Raw genomic sequence first — 18,621 nt, 5'->3', positions numbered from 1 at the left:
CCTCCACCACCACTGAGCGGCAGGCTCTCTCCAAAGCAAGAATCCTCTTTGACTGCAGATTCCTGGAAGGAGGGAGTTGCAAACATGCCTCCTACTCAGCGCCTCCAACCTGGTGGGCCGGGCTAGCAAGTCCGGGAAATGGAACGGTCGCCGCTGCATATGTGAGAGAGAGCAAACTTTGGCATCCCTGAATGCAAACCAAATCCGGTAGGACCTCCCAATTCCTTCCCGGGATACCGGCTGATGTGGAGCCTCGCCCCCACCCCTTGTTTTGCACTTTCCCCCTATCTTGCTTTGCAAGAAATAGGCCCGAGTAATGCTGAACTCCCAAAACAGTGAGGCCCTGGTCTTGAAAAATGGACTACAATATGTGTCCCTTTATAGCAGGGGACAAGGATAGCTGCAAAGAGTCAGATTCCGGCGCAGTTTTTCAAGTCTGGTCTTTTCCGTGCCTTTGTAATTTAAAGCTTCTCTGACTGCGGCCCCTCCTCCTCCTTAAAGGGTGTATCTTCTCTTCAGTTCTGTCCTCTCAAAAAGTTCTCCACAGAGAAAGGCACTGGTATAACTTTAGTTTTAGCTATATATTTGACATCTGGTTTTTTTGTGATATGTTTTAGAACCATTTCCCAGAACTAAAACCAAAGTGTCTCACTGCCCATTCCCTTTCATGGCCAGAATGCTAAACAAGGACTTTGAAGTTTGTCCTACTTTACTATCTCACAAAAAAGATATCAGTCAGCAGGAATCTAGCAATGTTTGACTTAGAAGATAATAGATGGCATTAAATATTAGCAGTGCCGACTGCTTTAAAGTTGCTGAAATGTTAAAAAAAACCTAATTAAACTGGCTGATAGAGCCAGGAAGGTTAGTCATGACATTTGAGAGATAGATTCTGGCATGAGCTTTCAGGAGCTGCAGTGAGGAAATCTCAACTGTTCTACATATTTTCTCCATCCAGAACTTCTGATCTATTTAGTCAGTTGCTACTGGATTCTGTAAGGCATTTTCATTTGATATTTTAATTGCTAGATCAGTTCAGCTATTTTAGATCTGCTCCTAACCAACAATGATGATCTTCTTAGTGGAGTGGAAGGTTCCTTAGGTGGTTGATGAAGGGAATGCTGTGGACATAGCATGCCTTGATTTTAGTAAAGCTTTTGACAAGATGCCCCATAATATTCTCGCAAGTAAGCTAGTGAAATATGGACTTGGGCAATGCTACTATTAGATGGATTTGTAATTGGTTGACTGATCGAACTGAAAGGGTGTTCATTAATGTCTCATTTTCATCCTGGAGAGAAGTGAGAAGTGGGGTGCCACAGGGTTCTGTCCTGGGCCCAGAGCTATTCAATATTTTTATCAATGACTTGGATGATGGAATAGAGGGCATGCTAATCAAATTTGCAGATTACATCAAATTAGGAGGGGTAACTAATACTCCAGAGGACAGAATCAGAATTCAAAATTACCTGGACAGATTAGACAGCTGGGCCAAAACAAACAAAATGAATTTCAACAGAGATAAATGAAAGCTGCTACGCTTAGGCAGAAAAAATTAAATGCACAGATATAGGATGGGTGACACCTGGCTTGACTGGAATGTTCATTTGTTGAAATTTGGTTTCAGGTCAGCTAAATTTGCATAGACGTGTCCCCCCTAAACTTTCTTCTTTTTCTTTACCTGCCGCCTTTGATTGCTTTTGCTTTTCTCCAAAGATAATGTCATCTGTAAAAATCGAGGTTGCTGTGAAAGAGCAGTGCAAGCTTGGAGAGTCACCATTATGGGAGGAAAAAGAAAATTCCCTCCTCTTTGTGGATATAACTGGCAAAAAGGTCTTCCGATGGAATTCTCTTACTAAGGAAGTGCAAAGTGTTCCTGTGGGTAAGAGAACATTTTCAAAAAGCTCTACTGATTTTGCTTTTAGTCATATTAAAATATTTGCTTTTGAGTAATCTTAAAAATTAGGTGATCAGAAGTAGCATCATGTGCCTTTAGAAACTGTTCAGGAAGAAATAACTCCAGAGACTGTGGTAGCTTTGGAATTTTTCCCTGTACATGCAGCATTTAGGACTGCTCCATGCATTGAAAGCACTTTATGTTACATTACAAAACTGTGAAAACTGCATAGCAGACTGTTTCAGGAAGATAGCTGTGTTAATTTACATTAGATTTGAATAGAGTAGTATTTTTAAGACAATCAATATTTCCAGGATATAAGCTGTCAATAGTCAATAGCTCTGTTCATCAGCTTCCCGTATGAATACAAGATTAGAATATGTAAACAGACACATGTGCTGTGCAGTCAAGCAGAAAACTTTTTTGAGTGGCTCACACATAATTATTAAATTATTTAATGTAAATTATTTAATGTAAATTATTTTTTAAATGTATGATTTTATTACTTTCTATTTTGGGAGCTACCCTGAGTTTGTAAGGGGAAGGGCTACGCATAAATGGAATAAACTAAACTTAGTAACAAAAAAAAAAAACAGGCTTGAAAATTAATCTTGCTCCTGGTTCGTAGAATCATGGAGTTGGAAGAGACCACAAGGACCATTGAATCCAATGCCCTGCCATGCAGGAATACACCATCAAAGCACTCCTGACAAATGGCCATGCAGCCTCTGTTGAAAAACTTCCAAAGGAGGAGACTCCACCACTCTCTTGAGGCAGCGTATTCCACTGTCGAACAGCCCTTACCATCAGGAGGTTCTTCCTAATGTTTAGGCAGAATTTCTTTTCCTGTACCTTAAATCCATTGCTTCTTGTCCTAGTCCCTGGAGCATCAGAAAACAATCTTGCTCTGTCTTCAACATGACATTTCTTCAAATATTTTCACAAGACTACGTCACCCCTTAACCTTCTCTTCCCCATACCCAGCTTGCTACATCTCTCCTTATAGGGCATGGATCCCAAACCTTTTACTATTTTTGTTGCCCTCCTCTGGACCCATTCCAGTTTGTTAATATCTGTGGAGAAAGAGATAAGCTTACTGCCTACTCTTAACAAAGAAACGTGGGTTAGGATTTTGTAAAAGTGAACGCATAAATGCAGAAATACAAAAACTTTTTGGAAAAAAATATTTTAAAGTTTATTGAGAGCTGCTCCTGCTCAATAAACAACTCAGCTGAAACTGCATATGCAAGATATAATTGTAACAGTTTAAAACATTTGGTAGCGTAGCTTTTCCAATGCAAGCAGGGAATAACAATAACCATTACTGAAAAGACTAATTGGCAACAATTAACAAGTTGAAAATACTTCAGATAACAGACAGTATATCAAAACAGAGTAACAGCAGTGAAAACGAAGAAAAAGAAAAGGATAGATAGCTAGATTCTAATGAGAGCACTGAAAGGTAGTTATACACCAGGGGTAGGGAACCTGTGGCTCAAGAGCCGCATGCGGCTCTTCTGCCCTTGCACTGCGGCTCCACGAGCCGAGCCGCCGTCCCCATCCTTGCCTGCCCTGCAGCGAGTAGCAGAATGTACACCAACTGCCACAATAATTACGTGAGCTGGGCGGCAGCCTTTCCCTCTCACCGCCCTGTTGGAGCAGGGGTTGGTATCAGCTGACCAGCGGGCCGAGCCACCAGCTTCATCATGCCTTGCCGCCGCCTGCGAGCAGGCGGATGCATCCATGCGCTTCTCAGAATGAGCGGTGTAAAAGGTAAAAAAAACCCCAATATATATAGTGTTATCTTTATTTTAAATGTCAAAAATTATTTGCGGCTCCAAGTGTTGTCTTTTCCCATGGAAAACGGGTCCAAATGGCTCTTTGAGTGTTAAAGGTTCCCTACCCCTGTTATACACAAACTACCTGTCAGGTGGTGTGAACAGACCAATAACGTCCTCATGGTAATTTGCTGAGTCAGCTTGGCCAACAGTCATAATTGCTAACAGATGTAATTACTTACGAAGATGATTAAGGTCTTATTCAGAAAGAACATAGTTTTCAGCTGGGCATAACTTTTAGCTGACAGAGCTACAAGTTGGAGAAATTAAAGTGATATGACCAATTTCTTCTTGAATTGTGGTGCCCAGAACTGGACACAATATTCCAGGTGGGTCTGACCAATGCAAAATAGAAAGGTATTATTATGTCTCCCAAACTAGATACTATATTCCTATTGATTCAGCCCATAATTGCATTGGCTTTCTTGGCTGCTGCATCACACTGCTGACTCATGTTCAGTTTGTGGTCTACTAAGACTCCCAGATCCCTTTCATGTGTACTGTTGTCAAGCCAAGTGTCACCCATGCTATATCTGATCATGGGGCACCTTGTCAAAGACCTTTGTAAAATCAAGGTATTCTATGTCCACTGCATTCTCTTCATCTACCAAGCTTGTCACTCTTTCATAAAAAGAGATAAGATTAGTCTGGCATGACTTGTTATTCAGAAACTCATGTTGACTTTTAGTGATCACAGTATTCCCTTCTACGTGCTTGTTTAATTATCTGCTCTAGAATCTTTTCTGGTATTTATGTCTGGGCTGTAATTGTTTGGGTCCTCTTTTGTCCCCTTTTTGAAGATGGAGACAACATTAGCCCTCCTTCAGTCTGCTGGAACTTGTATTCTTCAGGAGTTCTCCGAGATTATTTCCAGTGGTTCTGAGATTACTTTTGCCAGTTCTTTTAATACCTGGGATGTAGTTCATCAGGCTCTGGAGATTTTAATTCATTTAAGATAGCCAGATATTTCTGTACTGTCTCTTTATTTATTCTGTTCTGAATTTCTCCTATTGTAACTTCTGTTCCATTTCCCTTCGTTGAGCACTGTTTTCCTTTTTGGGAAAAGATTGAGACAAAGAAGGTGTTGAGCAGTTCTGTCTTTTCTCCATTCCCTGTTAGCATTTTGTCATCTTCTCCTTTTTTTTCCTTTTGCTGTGGACATAACCAAAAAAGCCTTTTTTTATTGTTTTTAACCTCTCTGGCAAGGCTGAGCAAGCTTGATTAGCAATAGGAATAACAATATGTTGTCTCTGTTGTAGTCCTATCTTGTGGATTTTATTTATTTCATTTGTACCCTGCCTTTTTCCCCAGTGGGGACCCAAAGGAGCTTACATCGTTCTTGTCTCCTCCATTTTATTCTCACAGCAACCCTATGAGATAGGCTAGTCTGAGACTTGCCCCAAATCACCCAGCAATCTTCCATGGCATGAGCAGGAATTCAAACTCAGGTCTCTCAGATGCACTTGACCACCATGATGAGGTCACATGGTTTCTGTCTTTCCACAAACTGTGTAAAATAGAGATGATCATGTCTCTTTTCCTGTATAGGTAATAGGGCAGTGATGGCGAACCTTTTCGAGACCGAGTGCCCAAATTGCAACCCAAAACCCACTTATTTATCGCAAAGTGCCAACATGGCAATTTAACCTGAATACTGAGGCTTTAGTTTAGAAAAAAAAAAGCCGGTTTGGCTCCGGAGCACTTTCTGAGGAATTAAGCTTCATGGTGAGTCCGATTGGCTTTGCTTTGGAAGCAACGTGCAACTCTTCCTTGAACGGGTGAATCCACCCAACCCCTAGGAGGGGTTTTACTCCGAGAAGCAAGCCTGACCATTTGCAGCAACTTTGAGAGATTACTCCTAGGCAAAGGATCGTGCTTCAGTTCTTCGCATGAAAATCAGTGGGGTTTAACAGCGCTTATCAGGGTTACCTACACTGCTTCCCCAAAACTAGGTCTTAGGTTTAATGCTAATAATTGAGCCCAGCAGCCCAGCCCAGCCTAGATGTGGGGTGGTGGTGGCTTTGTTTGCACGTGCCCAAAGAGAGGCTCTGAGTGCTCCTTCTGGCACCCGTGCCATAGGTTCGTCACCACTGTAATAGGGCAATACTGTAACAGAATGGTTCAGGAAAGCACTGTATATTATAAAGAGACATAACAAACTGTATCACTGGGCATAGGACATATTATCTGTTTGCTGCCCATATTATCCTGTTGTCTCTGTGTTGTTTTCTACTGATGCAGTACTGTTTCTTTGTATTGTATCTGCACTCTGTATCATGTCTAATATGTTAATCTTTGTTCAGATTTCTGTAATCTGAATACACTACTTATTGGATCACTCATCAGTGATTATATCAACTTATACTGCATAATGAGCTTTGAGTCTGTAAGGAAGTTAAAATATAAATAAAGTAAAACAATATTTAAAACCAACATAAAGAGTAATAACAGCAGATAAAAACTGAAATATCATCTCAGATCCACAGTTAAGACATATAATAACCCAGTTACAAGCAAAAATGAACATTATTTGGAATAATTAGAAGCAATCTAAAGATTGAAATCCACAGTCATTCTGTTTTCTACAACACATTTTTCTAGTTCTGTGCCAGTCAGTGACTTTGTCCAGGATAGGGTGCAAAGTTCACTATAATTTCCAGGTCATACCCAGGGAAAAGTCTGGGTCCCTATGCATCCTCGGAGCATACAGCTGTGGCATATGAGTACATCCTTCCATTGGTAAGAATACATTTTAAAGAAAAAGCAACCATGACTCTTGTGAGACCTTGAAGACTAACAACTTGATTGTGAGGATGGTATCAGGAAAGTGGATTGGCATATGTTCAGGTGGTTAATGGAGTAAAAGTAGTTGAAGTTCTGATGGAATCTGTCAAGGACTTCCTTCCTATGAGTTCATCAGATGAAGATATAATCAATTCATCTTGGTGCTAAGGATACATGCTGGAGAATTATTGTTCTGAATTGGCCACACATGTTACTGTGGAGGCAAGAATTATTGTTAATTTGAAGATACAAACTTTCAGGTTGGAAACTTGTTTTTCATTACTAAATCTAAATTTCCTGAAGAGACAGTCAGCCACTCTCATAGTTGTCCCTCAGCCTCTTCTTTTATTTGACCTCCCTATTATTTAAGGGGTTCTTGGATACCCCTTGGTGTTGTTTCTGTATTATTTGTCAGCAGTTTGCTAAATAATGAGTTTTCCCAGGATTAGGAGTTGGGGCCAGCAGCTATTCATGTCAGTACCAGAGAAGTATTCAGGTTATAACGGAAGATAAAAGGGAGTCTGAAGTCAGTTATGGAGTTGCAGATGTATGTGGACTTTATAATTTTCCATACAATTTTTCTGCACAAAGCCCACAATATGGCATACATTAACAATTCCAGGGATTTCTGGTGAGGTTGTGGAACAGCATATTAGTTAACATCACAAATAGGTCTTATGATGCTATGAAGACTAGCCAATATATTTTTATGCAAGTTTTCATAAACATGAGCCTAAGGCTGTTCCATCAAAGGTCTCTGTGTGCAATATATATGCATACCTAAGGGCAATTTTTATTATACAGTGGAAGATCCAGAAATACAAGTGAGAAGTATATGATGTCAATGCAAAAGAACCAAGAAAAAGCTAGATTTGTCCAAGATGGCGAGGAATGTATTCATAATAGACTTCAGGCCATTTACTAAATGCTGCATATATGTACACATGCAAGCAAAGTATTTTATATTTTATTGATTTTACTATTTAATTATGTTTATTTATTTATTATTTATTAATTATTGGACCCATTCATTGCTTCTCCCTAAACACCCTCAATATTCCATCATGTTTCTTTTATGTAATACAAGAGGGTTTATGTAAAAGTCTGGGGAGGTTTTCCTTCCAGACAAGGACCAGACCTAGATCTAATTATATACCATCTTTCTACAAAAGGTTCTCAAAACAGTTTGCAAGCACTTACTCTACTATTGGTTTTATGATACAACCTCTCATCCCCCAGATGATGTAGTGAGTTTAGTGTCTCTTCGCGAATGTGGCGGTTATATTATTGCCCAAGGAACCCAGTTTGTTGCTCTGGACTGGAAAAATAAGTCTCTAGCCCCCATTAATAATGTGGACTGGGATAAATCCAATACTCGAATCAACGATGGAAAGGTGGATCCTGCAGGAAGACTGTTTGCAGGTTGGTTGATTTACATTCTTAAGCAGCTTAAGTGTATTTAGGGGGCTTTTGTGTACTTACTGCTTCCCACATGGCTGTTTGCTTTGAAATGTGGGTTTCACATGCTTATTTATTTAAACAGGTGTCCTTCTATTGCAAAGTGTTCCCAACTGAGCCACCATTTTGCCTGCCTGCAGCTTCCTTTTCTTTCTGTCCAACCTCCTTCTTGGGCGGGGCTGCCTTTTTTTGGGCAGCCTGTCTGTGGTCTACCTTTACTTTGCTATTCTATAAATCTCATGTCCCTCTCAAGGATCTATTGCTGAAGCGATAGAACCAAAGCATTTAAATTTTTAAAAAAGGAAGCCCTTTGAAATGCTCTAAAATGCTGACCTGCCGTTGGGTGGGGAAAGGGGAGGAGCGAGAAAACCCAAAGAAAGCGAAACGCATCCTGATTCCCTTCACTTTCCTGCCAATGGGGGCGGGGAGGGCGGGGGCACTTTACCTGGTTTCAGAAACTGGAAATTCTCCAATCTGAGAGGGCAGTGAGCTTTGAAGAGTGAGGAAACGGTGCATAACCAAAAAGTAGCATCTGGGGCATGAATCCTGACTTGGCCTAAATCCCCTAAATGCATGCCTGTGTCCAATTGCCCTTCTTATCTGTTGAGGAGGAAGGGTGGAGTCAGACCCCATGTCATTACAAGTGATTAGCAGCTTTAGACTTGACTACACTGACCCATCTGTTAAAAGATATGCTTTGACTCTCATTCTCAGAGAACAATACTAAGCTGGTCTAACAGGGTGGCTTACTTCCAGGAATATGCATTAGGGTTGTGCTATCATTTCTGGATGTGACTGTGCCTTTTAAAAGGGGAGAAAACCCCATCTTTCAGGTCCTTTTTTTGCATGTTGTAAAATTTGTAGGGACAAAGTGGTTATTGCCAGTCTTCCGATAATCAGATGTCCATTTTCACTGGGATAGTTTTCACATGTTAAAGTTAATTATTGGTTAGCATCATTATCCTCATCCTCATCCTCATCATTACATATGGCCCTTTCCCAAAGGACTTTTAAAACCCATTTATCTCCAGGCGTCTGTTTCTGAGAGGAACTGAAATATCTCTGAAAATAAGAATTGTCATTTTTTTCATTTCTTTTTGTTGGCACCTACAGGCTTGCTTAACAGTATTTATAACAACATGTTTCTGTCATTCGATATACTGCTTCAATTTTATGAACAGATGTGACAGGAGAGGTTTGACTAAGTTCTGACGACGCTACTGTAGGGTTTGGGGGGGTTGGCAGTGAAGGATGGAGTAGGGATGTCTGGATGTCTTTCTTGGACCCTGAAAGTTCTGTGGGCCAAACTTGCATCTTGCCATTCCCGCTCTTTGAAGTTTCAGACTTGGATCTACCTGAGCTTTTCTGTGGGCATAAGGAACACAACTTCCCTTCCTCCTGCAGTCTAAAGTGCTGGGTGTGTTTGTCAGCAGCAGAGGGGGTGTTGTAAGATAATCATGCACCAAGGGCAGAAATTGTCTTCTCCACAGAAAAACATTAAGACATCAAGCCTGATCAGTGATGTAGGTATAGATTTTTTAATGGGGGGGGGGTCCTGGGAGTGTGGCCATGCCTCCCCAAGCCCTGCTCCCAGCCTCAGTTCTTATAAAAGCAGCTCTCCGAGGCCAGGGATGGCAGACTCCCCTGCCCTGCCCGCCCTGCCCCCCGCACCAGCTGGGCTCCCAGCCAGCAGCCAGCAGTCCCTTCTGCCCTCCCCTCTGGGCAGAGGTGTAGCTAGGGGAAATGGAGCTCAGTGCAAAATCTGAGTTTTGCATGGGGGCAGAGGTGTAGCTGGACCAAACTGCACCTGGTGTGCAGTGTGTTTTTTCCACCCCCCAGGCCCCCACGGCCCTCTGCCGCCACCCCCTGTGGTGCCCCTCCTGCCCCCCTTCCCCCTTCCCCCACTTACCTTAGTTCCTTTTCTTTTTCTAGTACTTTTTCAGGCTGAAAAAAGTGGCCTATTTATAGTTCAGCCTAAAAATTGCCTGAGGAACTATATTTCCCAGGAGACCTTGTGAGCTCCATGGTCTCCTGGGAACTGTAGTTCCTCAGGCCGTTTTTGAGCCTGAACTGTAAATAGGCCGCTTTTTTCAGCCTGAAAAAGTACTAGAAAAAGAAAAGGAACTAAGGTGAATGTGGTAAGGGGACGGGGGAATGCCACGGGGGGCGCAGGGGTTGCAAGGAAAAGGGGGAGGGCCCAGGGGGTGATTTTCTGCCCCCCCCAGGCGTGCGCCCGATGCTCACCCCCTGCCCCCTTGCTGCTCCAATGGGTGGCCACTGTGATGCTCTCCGAGGTCGGGGATGGCAGACTCCCCTCCCCCTCCCCTCCCCTCTGGGCAGAGGCATAGAGGGAAAATGGAGCCTGGTGCAAAATCTGAGTTTTGCCCCCCTCCCCCGGGAAGCCGCTGTGATGCTGGAATCCACCCCCAAACAGCATCACTTTCAATGGTGTTTAAACTAGGGAGCCCAGGTGAAGTTTGGTTCAGGGGGTCCAAAGTTATGGACCCTCAAAAGGCTCCCATTATTAGCTCCCATTGGAAACAATGGGGGATGGGGGCACCCCCTTTGGGAGTCCATAACTTTGGACCCCCTGAATCAAACCTCACCAAACCTGGGTGGTATCATCAGGAGTGTCTCCCAACAAATCCCTGAAAATTTGGTGCTGCTAGCCTAAAACAGCGCCTCCTGCAGACCAAAAACCGATAAAACATTTAAAAAATACAAAAAAACCACAAGCGGGGGCTGGAGCTTCGGACATGTAATGGGAAGATTGAGCCCAAGATCCCCCCCTTACCTACGTCCTTGAGCCTAATTATTTATTGTTTCCTACTGAGTATAGGGAAAAGTCATATTAGAGACTGTCTTTTGTTAAAGAGGCCAGGCGCAACATTGTCATGCTATTACTTTTTGCTTACTAAATGTAAGATCTCTGGTTCTTCTAGGAACAATGGGTAATGAAATACGGCCAGCAGTGATAGAGAGGAAACAAGGTTCTCTTTTCACCCTGATGCCTGACCACTCTATAGTGAAAAACTTTGACTGTGTGGACATCTCCAACGGTTTGGATTGGTCTCTGGATCACAGAACATTCTTTTATATTGACAGTCTCTCGTACTCTGTGGACGCCTTCGATTATGACCTGCCTACAGGACAGATCTGTATGGTTGCTTTTCTGTTTTTGAGATCTGCAAAATGTTCAACTGCTTTTCTAACAAGGACTGTACCCCCTTTTATGAATATTTGCTGCTTTATAGTACTAGCAGATGAAGCACAGTTATTAAAACAAGTAGGCTGCTTTTAAACGGTTTCATCTGAATATTAAAGACAGAGGGCCTTTCCCCACTTACCGTAAGCCCCGCGCTACTTGAGGAGAGTAGCGCGGGGTTCCTCCTCCCTCCCCACGGCAGGGGGCTGACCCACAGCCGCCCAGCAGCCCGGCAGCTGCCGCTGTCAGCGCCCCCTATGGCGCATGGCATCCCAGAGCACTCACCTTCGAACAAGCGCCTTTTGGCGCCCCCGCACTTTAAGAGCATGGGGTTGTTAAGGGAATTTACAAGGCTATTAGTGTGCCCGAAGGATACCGTAGCGCTGAGAAACAGCCGCATGGCACTTAGGGGGGATGGAAGGGGAAGTGAGGGGAAAGGCCACTCATCAAACATTGCTGTTTGAGGGAAGTAACTAAAGGTCTCCTAGCTATTCCAGGAATAAATAAGAGTACAACAAGCTGTTTTTGTGTGGAGAAAAGTTGGCCATAGCCATTTTATTAACAAAAATTGGTTCAAGGTAAATAAAGCATAAGGCGCAGCATAGGGGTCTGATCTGTGTGCTGGGCATCATGAGTGCTGTCCCCCAGACACCTAAATTTGTTTATTTTCTCAAGAGCGCCTGCCGATAATAAGAATTATCCTGCACGGCTGGAGCCAGCTGTGGAGATTCAGATGAAGTGGGCGGTTGCCACTTCCTGAAGACTCTTTGCTGCCAGGGGCGCGAGCCATAGATGCCCACGTCTGGGCAGGTTACCCCTTGGCTTGCTCCACCCCAAACCTCATAAGGAAGTTCTAATAAAGCGGGTATTTTACCTGCTGACCCCAAGCTAAAGATCAGTCCCCGATGCGCAAACCACCCACCTCCCCACCAATGTCAAGGCGCCCAGCGTCACTGCTTGGCACCCTAGCCTGGAAAACCTTGCGAGCACTTGGAAGCTCATGAGGCCACAAGGGAAGGCGGCAGCCACCAAGGAGGCTGTCCCTTCCACATCAGCAATGGCGGCCGTGGTAAATTGCGGCTGCTCCTTTATGATGTTAAAAAAATAATAGTAATTATTTTATTTAATCATTATTTAAGCATGCTTCTCTTTTATCACAGAGAAGGGCACTTAAAAGTAGGAAAGATTAATGTGTATACTTTAGTGAAAGAAGAGCATTTGCTTCTGAATAGTAATTCATTATCCTTTAGTTACACTTCTGTAACCTTGTTTCTCCTTGGTATCCATAGTTGCATACCTAGGATTCCCAGCTGATTTCCCATCCACACATCAGACCCAGATCTGCCTAGCTACAACATGATTGTTGCATCCTGCATCTTTTACTACTGCAGAAAGGATGCCTGACTTTAGGGAATAATGTTCACTGCTGTTGCTTCCAGAGTGCAGCTGGCGTGTGGATTGTGGTGAATGATGGGAAAATTAATCAAATTAAAACTGGAGAATTCCTTCATGTAATTGCATTGAACTTCATTGCATGGGGGAAAGGGCAGGCAGTATACACTGTATCAAGGAACCATTTTCTGCCATATTCAAGTGTGTGACACGATTGAAGTAAATAAGCTAGGACTGATCTAAAGATACATATCTGACTCTGCCAATGGAAAAGGCTTCATATTTCAGGTCCTGAGTGTTGTGGAGAGTATTATTGTGAAGAGTACTTTATTATTAAAGAGCCATGGTTTTAAAGCAGCTAAAAGCTATTGTTCTGTTGTGTCCTATCAACAGATAGGTTTGTTAGCAAAAAGGAGGATGAAACCTTTTCCTTACCTCTTCTGCTATCTTCAGATGCAGTAAAGCTGAAGTTAATATTTACGTATTGTCTTGCTAACATATGCAATACCACTCCTTTGAAGTCGACTTAAATTTTGTTTTGATAACGAAGGACCATGCTTCTTATCTGTGTTTGGTCTTCTAACTAGCTAATCCAGTTCATCTTGCTCAGCCTAGCACAAATCCCTATTATTTGTGTTTACTTAATGTGTAATGTTTGGCTTGGATTTGCAGTTGGCAGTATAGCTAGTAATCCCTCCATTTGCTATCCTTTTCTGCTATAATGTCACCTTGAATAAAATAAAGACTTTTTTTGCAATTTAGAATCTATGTTTGCCAAAAAGATTGAGTGCTTCCTCCCTAGATGAAGGGAGGCCAGTTCTAACATACACTTCTGTACATATGTTGGTTTGCATCCTATGTACAAGTTCTGTGTGGGTTCCTGCCATAATGCATTCTTCCTCTTATGTTAGCATGATCTTGCACAAGTGGTTGTCCTAGCACTAGAGGATGTGTCCTCCACAACAGAGACTAGTGTGCTGAAAATTAATCATAAGATCCAAGCCCAAGGGTTCAGATGTATGGTACCTACTACCAAACAACTTGTCAGCCAATTAATTATATGCTCACAATTAAACCAGTTAATTTAAGTAAGAATAAATTGAAAACAAAGAGGATAACATTGAGATTCATATTTATTTCTTTATAGTCATAGACCAACAGAAAAACATGGAATAAAAAAATCAAGTTCCAGAGTAATAAAATGGAGGACATTCCAAGGAAATTAAAAAAAATGTTAGGATAGCATTCAGTAGTAGGTATTTATGAAATACTATTCATTACACTAAATGGTATACATGAACCTTTAGTTGAAGAGGGCAAAGTTTCTCAACCCTATCGAATTGGGTTGATTTTTACACAGAAGGGAATTTACAGCCCAGTACTTCGATTTGATGACAGGAGCTTCTTGTGTGATTTAATTTAGGACTTGTGCTTGCTGTGCCACATTTCAAAGGGGTGCCGGTTCTATATTGTGCTTCTGCACTGCTCCAGCTCCTTGGTCTGAGTCAATCTTTAGCTTGGGTGTGATCCCTCTCCCTTTCTCTATACAGTGTGGTAAACATGGTTGCCCAACACAATCCTTCTTTGCTTTTCCAGCATGCTTGATTCAGGAAAACCATTGACTTATGAAGAAATTAAGATATTATTTATTCCCTAAAGTTTGTCACGGTATTTCTACAGGCAACCGCAGAAGTATATATAAGATGGAAAAAGAAGACCACATCCCAGATGGAATGAGTATCGATAGAGAAGGGAAACTCTGGGTTGCCTGTTACTATGGAGGACAAGTGATCCGTATAGATCCTGAAACAGGTAAGCAGTTGCAAAAAGAATAAGTAGCAAGGGAAATATCCAGTAAAGAATGTGAGAGGCAGTTGGCTCCTGTTCAGATCTATTTACTACCCTAGTGCTAAACACAAAGGGTACAATCCAGAATGTAAAATTAATAGAGAGCATTTCCATTGACAAATCTGTACACTGGCAATGGATATTTTGCTGCAGTTAGTTTTACAGATTGATTATATGCATCCTGTAAAAAGGTGGCAACATTATTGCCATCAAAGATTGTGAAGATGTTTCTGTGCTTGTGGAAAATTACACGTTGTGATTTCTCATGTGTACTTTATGGGTTCTCCCAGTGTGGCTGATTCAGACAGGTCAGATACAAAAGAACTGACTTTCCAAGTAGAAGTGCAAACAGGGGTGAGGGGTTTTTTTTGTTGCTGATTTGGACTGTACCTCAGCACAGTGGTTAAAGGGACTTCACATGTACTGAAGGGCACACCCCTAGTGGGGAAAATAAGTCCCCAAAGGACCTTTCTGGCTTGGAAAAATGGTGCCAGAAGAAAGCTGATTCCCCTTCTCCACCTACGCTAAAGTCCTTATCTGAATCAGGACCTTGCACACTTGGAAAATAAGTTCCCTCATACCTGATGTGAGACTGAGTCAAAGTTAGGTTTAGAGTGAACTTTGACATAACAAGAAAAATTGTATCATTTTGTTTGACCTGCTAGTGAAAACACACAGAAGACTGGGCAGGTGGTGTAGATAGAACCCGGTAAGCTTTAGCTCAGGGGTAGGGAACCTGCGGCTCGAGAGCCGCATGCGGCTCTTCTGCCCTTGCACTGTGGCTCCACGAGCTGAGCCGCCAGCCCCATCCTTGCCCACCCTGCAGGCAGCAGGGTGGGCGCACCAACTGCCCACGGTTGGCTGGGCCACGCCGCAGGCTTCCCCTCTCGCCCACCCCGTTGGAGCAGGGCGGGCAATTTCCGGCGGCCGGCAAGGCCGAGCCGCCGGCTTCATCCTTGCCCGCCCTGCAGGCAGCAGGGCGGGCGCATCCATGCGCTTCTCAGAATGAGCGGAGTAAAAAGGTTAAAAAAACCCCTATATATATATAGTGCTATCTTTATTTTAAATGTCAAAAATTATTTGCGGCTCCAAGTGTTTTCTTTTCCCGTGGAAAACGGGTCCAAATGGCTCTTTGAGTGTTAAAGGTTCCCTACCCCTGCTTTAGCTAGACCGTTTCACGTAGGAGAAGAGAAGGTGAGATCAAAATCAGCCTCTTCTAACATGTTTATGTATGTTGTGGCATCACAAAATCATGCATTGTTATCAATTTGTATGTTAAAATTATGTGTAAGAACGTGCCAGAAACAGTTCAGAGAAAGCCCTATTTCTCGGTACCACTCATCTGCCTCTGTAGGGGGGTACTAGAGGACAGCCACTGAGGAAGACTTCACAGAAAGTTTAAGCGTTCTGTCTCCTTTTTAGAAAAGAAGGCTTGAAACTTCTGGCTTTAGGTCAGGAAGTCGTAGGCCTTAAATAACATATATAATATGTGGCAAAAGATCCACACTCCACACATCATAATTGGGTATGATCTTGCATTCAAGGCTGTCCCCCACTGCAGCAAGAATTCTTCTGGTTCCATTATGGAGGGATTGTGTGGAACACAACTAGTGCTGAATTGGGGTTTTTGTGGGACTATGTTGCAGATTCTAAAGCTGGCATACTTCAACTGATTATTAAGTTAATAAGAAGAAAAATGTGTGTTTTAATAGGAAAACGCTTACAGGTTGTGAAGTTGCCTGTTAGTCAAACTACTTCCTGCTGTTTTGGTGGGCCTGATTATTCAGAATTGTACGTCACTTCTGCTTCCCAAGAAATGGATGAGGCTGCATGGTCACGGGAGCCGCAGGCTGGCAATGTTTTCAAGGTGATTTTATCATTTTAGCACATTTGAAAGAATGGAAACACTTGTCTAGGACCAAGTATACAATAAGTAATTTTTGTACTTTTCTGAAATATGTTTGGTTTTCATTTTACAGTGTCTGACTTGGATCCTGTGCTGTGCAAATAGAGAGGCACTTGCACAAAACTTTCCAATCTCCCCTCTCCTGCTGTAACTGCTGTGAAAATGGAAACTCAACCCTTGTGGGTTGGTGGCCGGGGTGTACCTGTCAGAGGGACAGGGGGTGGGTGCTACTCATTTATTTATTTATGTTATTTATAATCAGACTTATATACTGCCCTGGGGGAGGGGCAAAAATCTGATAGATGTGGGAGGAGCCGACAGCCTGCCATGGGCCTGCTCGGCACTCCTCGAGTCAAGGGGCCTCTGGCGGGCTCATGGATGGCCCCCAGCCTGGCTTCTCCTGGCCTCCCCAGCTCTATCGGAGGGTTGAGGGGTGGCAGCCTGCTGCAGGCCTTTCAGGCGCCCCTTGAGGGGCACTTTGGCGGGCTTGCGGCAGGTTGTCGGCCAAGCGCCGGCTTCTGCCAGCCTCCCCATCTTTATCGAAGGCCAGCCTCCAATAGAGGTGGGAGGGTGGCAGCCTGCCGCAGGCCTTCTGGGCACCCCTCCAGTTGAGGGGCACTTTGACGGGCTTGCGGCAGGCTGCTGGCCTGGTGCCGGCTTCTGCCGGCCTCCTCCCCTCTATCAGAGGCTGGCCTCCAAAAGAGGTGTGGAGATGGCAGCCTGCTGCAGCCCCCCTGGGTGCAACCTGCTGCAGCCCCCCCGGGATACTTTGGTGGGCTCATGTCATTCTGCTGGCGCCCCCCACCTTTATCAGAGGCCAGCCTGCGATAGAGGTGGGGAGACTGGAAGAAGCTGCCAGGCCGCCTGCCCCACCTCCATCGGGCAGGGGCCAGGTGCGGGGGGCCCGGGGGTCAGGTGATTCCTCGGGTATCATTCTCCCCCGGTACACCTCTGGCTGGTGGACTTCCAGGAACAGTGTTAGGGCTCTACCGTGGGGGTGGAGAACTGGTGCAAATCACTCCAACTTCTTTCAGTGGTTGAAATGCGCTCCATGAGGTGAAGGCTTTAAATCTGTTTTTAATTCTGATTGTTTTGGTAGCTAAAATGTTGCTTGTAACATTTGTTTTAATGAGAAATGCTACTTTAAAAACTGCTATTAACTCTAACAAGGACAAAATTCCTATTGAAATTTTGCTGCAGCAGTCTATGTGAAGCAAAACAAAATACAGCAACTTGGATGCAGCAAACATTTGGGTTTGAACAAATAGTTTCCAGTTAATTACCAAATACATGGATGACTGTGTGTTATCTTTCTTGCCCTTTTAAAAACAGATAACTGGACTTGGAGTGAAAGGACTCCCACCACACTCATATGCTGGTTAACAAGCAACCTTTAAATAGAAGACCAGTATCAAGAACAGCGAAGACTGTTGATAGCCACACACTGGAAATTGCCAACTGTACCTTCTCTAGAGGAATGGATCCATAAGACACAGGAATATTACATCGCAGATAGTTTATCGCAGAAAATCAATATGTCATCAAGAAATACAGACTTGTTGAAAGATAGAAACTTAAAATGGGAACCGTGGAAGATGTTTATAAGATTAAGATACAATCTGTAGAATTGTAATTCTCACTGACTCCAAATCAATATGTTTAATTCTTATAATTGTTAAGTTAATAATAAGTAATATGTGAAGATTTAAGTCATGCAAACATCATATTATTGCTTCCAAATCTATATCTTGATGACAAAGAATAGAACTTCGAAACTGTATTAAAAAGAAGTTCCAGGAATAAATGTAATAATTACCAGCATACTAACTATAGATAAGTTGATTGAATTCCAACAACACTTAGATAAGGTGTTATAGCGTTCAAGGAGAAGTCCAATCACTAGAGGTGTTGGAGGCGGGATCCTACTTTATATAATTCTACCTTCTTTCATCTCTATGGCTCTTCTGAGATTCTTCCTTTAACTAACATAGTAATCCGTCTTAGTAAAAATGCAGACAAAAATGTAATATAATTGTGAAGACTAAACACTTTTTCTTTCCTGCCTCTTTCCCTTTTCCGTTCTTTTCTTCTCCCCTCCCCTTATGTATATCATTCAAATTCTACTTTAGAGTCATAGCAGTAGACAATGAATATACGAACTAACATGTTAATATGGGAACAAATATCAAAGCTTCAAAGTCAAGAAGACACAACGTTAACAAAGAAGCAAAACTAACAAATGTCACTATTATAACTAATGCTATATCTTTCTTATACGTACCCAGAGACTGTC

General features: G+C 42.9%; 1 protein-coding gene across 2 annotated transcripts; it reads left to right on the top strand.

Moving 5' to 3' along the window:
- The first annotated feature begins 70 nt into the window (after window positions 1–70).
- On the top strand, window positions 71–17,755 carry LOC125430702 (regucalcin-like). 2 transcript variants are annotated; one of them, XM_048492841.1, is made up of 7 exons: window positions 71–207; window positions 1,717–1,882; window positions 7,759–7,941; window positions 10,920–11,135; window positions 14,255–14,386; window positions 16,135–16,289; window positions 17,661–17,755. In XM_048492841.1, exons 2-7 carry the CDS (start codon window positions 1,720–1,722, stop codon window positions 17,709–17,711), a joined length of 900 nt encoding a protein of 299 aa, XP_048348798.1. In that variant the 5' UTR covers window positions 71–207; window positions 1,717–1,719; the 3' UTR covers window positions 17,712–17,755. The 2 variants fall into 2 exon arrangements, with proteins under 2 accessions (XP_048348798.1, XP_048348799.1); XM_048492842.1 differs by lacking the exon at window positions 71–207 and adding an exon at window positions 856–995.
- The last annotated feature ends 866 nt before the right edge of the window (window positions 17,756–18,621 follow it).

The sequence above is a fragment of the Sphaerodactylus townsendi genome, linkage group LG04 (genome assembly GCF_021028975.2).
Source record: "Sphaerodactylus townsendi isolate TG3544 linkage group LG04, MPM_Stown_v2.3, whole genome shotgun sequence".
Classification (NCBI taxonomy): domain Eukaryota; kingdom Metazoa; phylum Chordata; class Lepidosauria; order Squamata; family Sphaerodactylidae; genus Sphaerodactylus; species Sphaerodactylus townsendi.
Note: the sequence above shows the minus strand (reverse complement) of the source record. Positions and strands in the feature narration are given on the sequence as shown.

Excerpts from the sequence above, each read along its gene's own strand:
- LOC125430702 (XM_048492841.1), top strand. The coding sequence starts at position 1,720 with ATGTCATCTGTAAAAATCGAGGTTGCTGTGAAAGAGCAGTGCAAGCTT. Across the intron at positions 7,942-10,919 it reads TGCAGGAAGACTGTTTGCAG|GAACAATGGGTAATGAAATA; the intron begins GTTGGTTGATTT and ends TGGTTCTTCTAG. Across the intron at positions 16,290-17,660 it reads AGGCTGGCAATGTTTTCAAG|ATAACTGGACTTGGAGTGAA; the intron begins GTGATTTTATCA and ends TTTTAAAAACAG.